We start from the raw sequence: 4,192 nt of genomic DNA, 5'->3' as shown, positions 1-4,192 counted from the left end.
TATACGTTATGTGTAGAGGAGGAGATAGGGGATGTACTCCGCGGTTTAGGGGAAGATAGGGGATGTACCTCTAAACCGGATAGGTATTGGGAGGAGATAGGGGATGAACTCCGTAGACAGAGCTCATATGCTTGTCTAGAGAAGTGAAGATAGAGCTCATATGCTTATCTTTGTGAAGTGTGGATACAGCTTGTATGCTTATCTGTGGATATTGTTGATATACATATCTGTTGTAGAATGTGGATATAGCTTGTATGCTTATCTGTGGGTATTGTTGATATACATATCTGTTGAGAATACGGATATAGCTTTTATGCTTATCTGAATGTGAGATATAGTTTTTATACATATCTGTTGAAATGATGATAGAGCTGACATGCTTATCTGTTGAAAAAGGGAAAATGAAAGGTAACTTAGACTCATAAGTTGTAAGACATAAATATGAAATTTATGTGATTGTATCAGTGTTGGCCATCTATCAATTGCTAATGTTTTAGTCATTGTTCATGGTTGGTTTAGTGTATTTCTACTGGGCCGTGGCTCACCCTATATGGGAACATCATTTTCAGGTACAGGAAGCATGCCACCTCCAAGGACATAGCTGGGAGGCTAGAGGCGGACATGTTTTGTTGTTTTACTTTTGATGCATTACATGTAACTTCAAGCCAAGGGCTTAATGTGTATCGAGTTAGCACTCTTTGTTGTAACCAAGTGTTAACTTGGAAAGCTGTAAGCCCGTAGGGCATTTTGTTATGATGTTAACATGTAATACTTATGTAATGAGACGCTAATGAATAATAGAAGGTGGTTTGTTTATACGTCAACGCATGTCTTATTTGATGGGTTTAATGTTATTATTTTGAGGGCGTTACATCGCTAAAACATTTTGGTCGCGAAAAGTGATATTTTGCCGACCATATATCTTAGTCGCCAATTGTCACATTCCACGACCAAACAGATTAGTCTCCAAAAGTCAAGGAATCGCCGACTAACAATTTAGTCGCCAAAAAATAAGAAATTACCGACCAATGATTTTAGTCGCAAAAGTGTAGAATTTGCCAACTAATTTTTTAGTCGCCAAATCTCTTTTTTTTTTTTCGTTTTTTTTTTTTGGAGAACAATTAGTTTTTGTTTATAAAACTTTAATCCAATATTAAGCAGAAAAGGAAGCAAGGGTATTCCATGGTATTCCATTCTATCCAATAAACATGTCATGAAATATGAACATGGTATTCCATGGTATTCCAATAAACATATCCAGTCGACTAATTTTTCAATAAACATATATTCCAATAAACATATAAAACGTATTCCAATAAACATATCCAATAAACATGGTATTCCATGGTATTCCAGTCGTCTAATTTTTTGTATGCCTCAATAGAAAATGTCATGAAATATATATATATATATATATTTGAGGTACTTTTGAGCATGAGAACCCAAATTAGTACCAAACTCAAGACCTGACCTACAATATTTAAACACAATATGTATGCAGAAAGTCAGACTTACAAGCAAATTAGAAGAAACGTAGATCTAACGGTCAGATTACTATTACTACATTCCATATTCCTACTACATATGTATAACTTGAAATCACCATTAAACAGCATCGTCATCAAGCCCTAACCTTGATCGACTTGGATGAGTTCCTCTTCGCAGGGGTCGAAACTTTCTTCTTCTTCTTCTTCAAAGCCTTTGGAGTTTTGACTTGGCTCAGCCTCTTCGTCTTCTCTCCGTTTTTCACAACAGCTTTGTCTGTTTTCTCGGATTCTTTGATAGAAGCAGCAGCAGCAGCAACAGCAACCAATTTCACGTTCTCAGATGTAGACACCTCGTACGAGTTTTTGATTTTGACAAGTTTCCCCGATTTCACAAACTTCTTCAATTGAATCAACAACATTTTCTTGAAATTTGGAGGAAGCAGAGAGCTGTACTTTTCTTCCTTGAATTTCGCGATCGCTGGTTGGCTCGAACCTGTGCGATCCTTCAATGACGATATTGTTTCGCTTATCATCTGCATCAAACAACAACAACAAAAATTTAAAAAATGTTTTCACTATAGATCCACAAGAACTAAAAGTAGAGAGAGAGAGAGAGAGAGAGAGAGAGAGAGAGGACCTGTAAGTAAGGAGGATGGAGAGTTGAAGATGGATTGGTGGTGGTGGTGGTTTTGCCTGAGACAGCCATAGATTAGTAGCTTAGTTTTGCCAATTCTTTGGAAGAAGTCTTTTGTTTTGGGATTGATAGAGGAAGTGGAGTCCCGCGCTCTGTTTATGAAGACTTTTAAGTTTGAAATTTCAATTTCAAAATTTATGTTTTGGCGGAAATTTTTTTCATGTTTCCAATAATCCAACTGCCTAAATGATTTCAAGCCTAAATCATTTGATTGGATTAGTCTTTGTCTAGTTGAAAAGCACAAATACAGATTTTATTTTATTTTTAAACAATAAAAATATTTTTTATTTGGTTGCTGAAAATAAGTTTTTGGCGACCAAAATTTTGGTCGCCAAAGATAAAAAATAATTTTTTATTTTCATTCGGCGACTAAATAGTTTTAGTAGCCGAAACTCAATATACGACGACTAAAATATTTTTTGTCGCTAAAAATAAATTTTTGACGACCAAACTTTTGGTCGCCAATTTCACGACCAACTTATTTTTGATCTTTCGCGACCAACTTATTTTTTGGTCTCCAAAATGTGACCTTCCGCGACCAAATTTGTAGTTGGTCGCCAAAACCATAACACTTTCTGCGACCAACTCATTTTTTAGTCGCCAAAATATGACCTTCTGTGACCAACTCATATTTGGTCGCCAAAAATATTAATCATTCGCGACTATTAATATTTGGTCGCCAAAAGGTAACTTTTACCTACCAACTTTATATTAGTCGCGGAAAGTGGTCACTAAAAGTACAGATTCATGTAGTGTAAATAAGTACACTTATTTAGATAAATATAACAATGTAGGTCACATCACCTTTTTATATTTTTAATACATACTTTTATAAAAAGTTTAAAAAATATATTTATTTAAATAATCCCAAATAATTATTATATTTATAAAATTTCTCATTGATTAATAATTATTTATTTAAATATATATTGAATTGTTTTAACAAAAAAATGAATGCGAGAAGACTCTCCATGGAAGCCCACTCCACTCAAGGCCGGCCCTGGCCTAAGGCCAGTAAGGCCTGTGCCTTAGGCTCCAAAATTTTGGCCTAAAAATAGGGCCCCAAATTTAATAAAATGTTAAAGGTTCAATGTGTGTTTTTTTTTTTAGGATCAATTTAAAGGGCCCCAAAATATTTTATTGGGTCCATGTATGGTTTAGGCCATATTTATTTATAAGTGTAGTTTGGCCCATATTTATTGAAATGAAAATATATATTAAAAAAAAAAAAGTGTTTGGACCCAAGAAGAACAATTCATACAATATATGGGCCATAATTATTTTTTTTAACCTTCTTTATCTATTAGATTTTAGTGGAATAAATAATTTTGCCCCAATTTTTTTACCTAAATCTTTATCAATTTTAATTGAATAATTTTTTCCTAATTTTTTTGCCCTAATTTTGTTTCATTAATTTGTTTTGTTTATAATTTTAATGATTATATGTGCAAGTAAATTTTTTTGTGGCTATAAACAAATAAAAAAGTTGCAACTTATCGTTTTATCCATGAACTTTTTTTTTTTTTTTTTAATGTAAGAGGGCCCCCATTTCCGAAATTCCCCTTAGGCCTCCTAAATCTCAAGCCGGCCCTGACTCCACTCCAGAGGATCCAAACACGAGAAATTTTGAGGAATGTAGTAGAAAACACAATTGTTGTGTCTTTTTTTCTTTTACCTTTTTTTTCAGAATTGATTTTTATTTAGGGTTATTTATACAAAGATTTCTTAAATTATTAAGATATATCACTTTAACTTTCTAAATTTTAAAAGCGTACAAATGATCCTTCTAAATTATTGAGAAGTATTGCTTTATTCCCATAAACTATAAAAACATACACATAAACCCTCTAGACTATTGATGTATTTTACTTTGACTTTTTTCATTAACGGTCACATTTGTACGTTTTTATAATTTAAAAACATTTATATACTTTTACAATTTAGCAGGCAAAGTGAGATACTTTCAATTGTTTAGAGGATTTATTTGTACGATTTTATAGTTTACGAGATC

The 4,192-nt window shown here is 33.0% G+C and overlaps 1 protein-coding gene across 1 annotated transcript; it reads right to left on the bottom strand.

The window, feature by feature from the left end:
- Positions 1 to 1,621: 1,621 nt before the first annotated feature.
- Positions 1,622 to 2,368, bottom strand: LOC145812924 (histone H1-like). Its single transcript, XM_082908161.1, has 2 exons — positions 2,125 to 2,368; positions 1,622 to 2,020 (listed from the first exon to the last, which is right to left on the bottom strand). Exons 1-2 carry the CDS (start codon positions 2,191 to 2,193, stop codon positions 1,622 to 1,624), a joined length of 468 nt encoding a protein of 155 aa, XP_082764287.1. The 5' UTR covers positions 2,194 to 2,368.
- Positions 2,369 to 4,192: the final 1,824 nt, after the last annotated feature.

The sequence above is a fragment of the Camellia sinensis genome, chromosome 15, assembly GCF_055761805.1.
Source record: "Camellia sinensis isolate YWXY chromosome 15, ASM5576180v1, whole genome shotgun sequence".
NCBI lineage: Eukaryota > Viridiplantae > Streptophyta > Magnoliopsida > Ericales > Theaceae > Camellia > Camellia sinensis.
The sequence above is the reverse complement of the archived record's forward strand: the minus strand, read 5'-3'. Positions and strand labels throughout refer to the sequence as shown.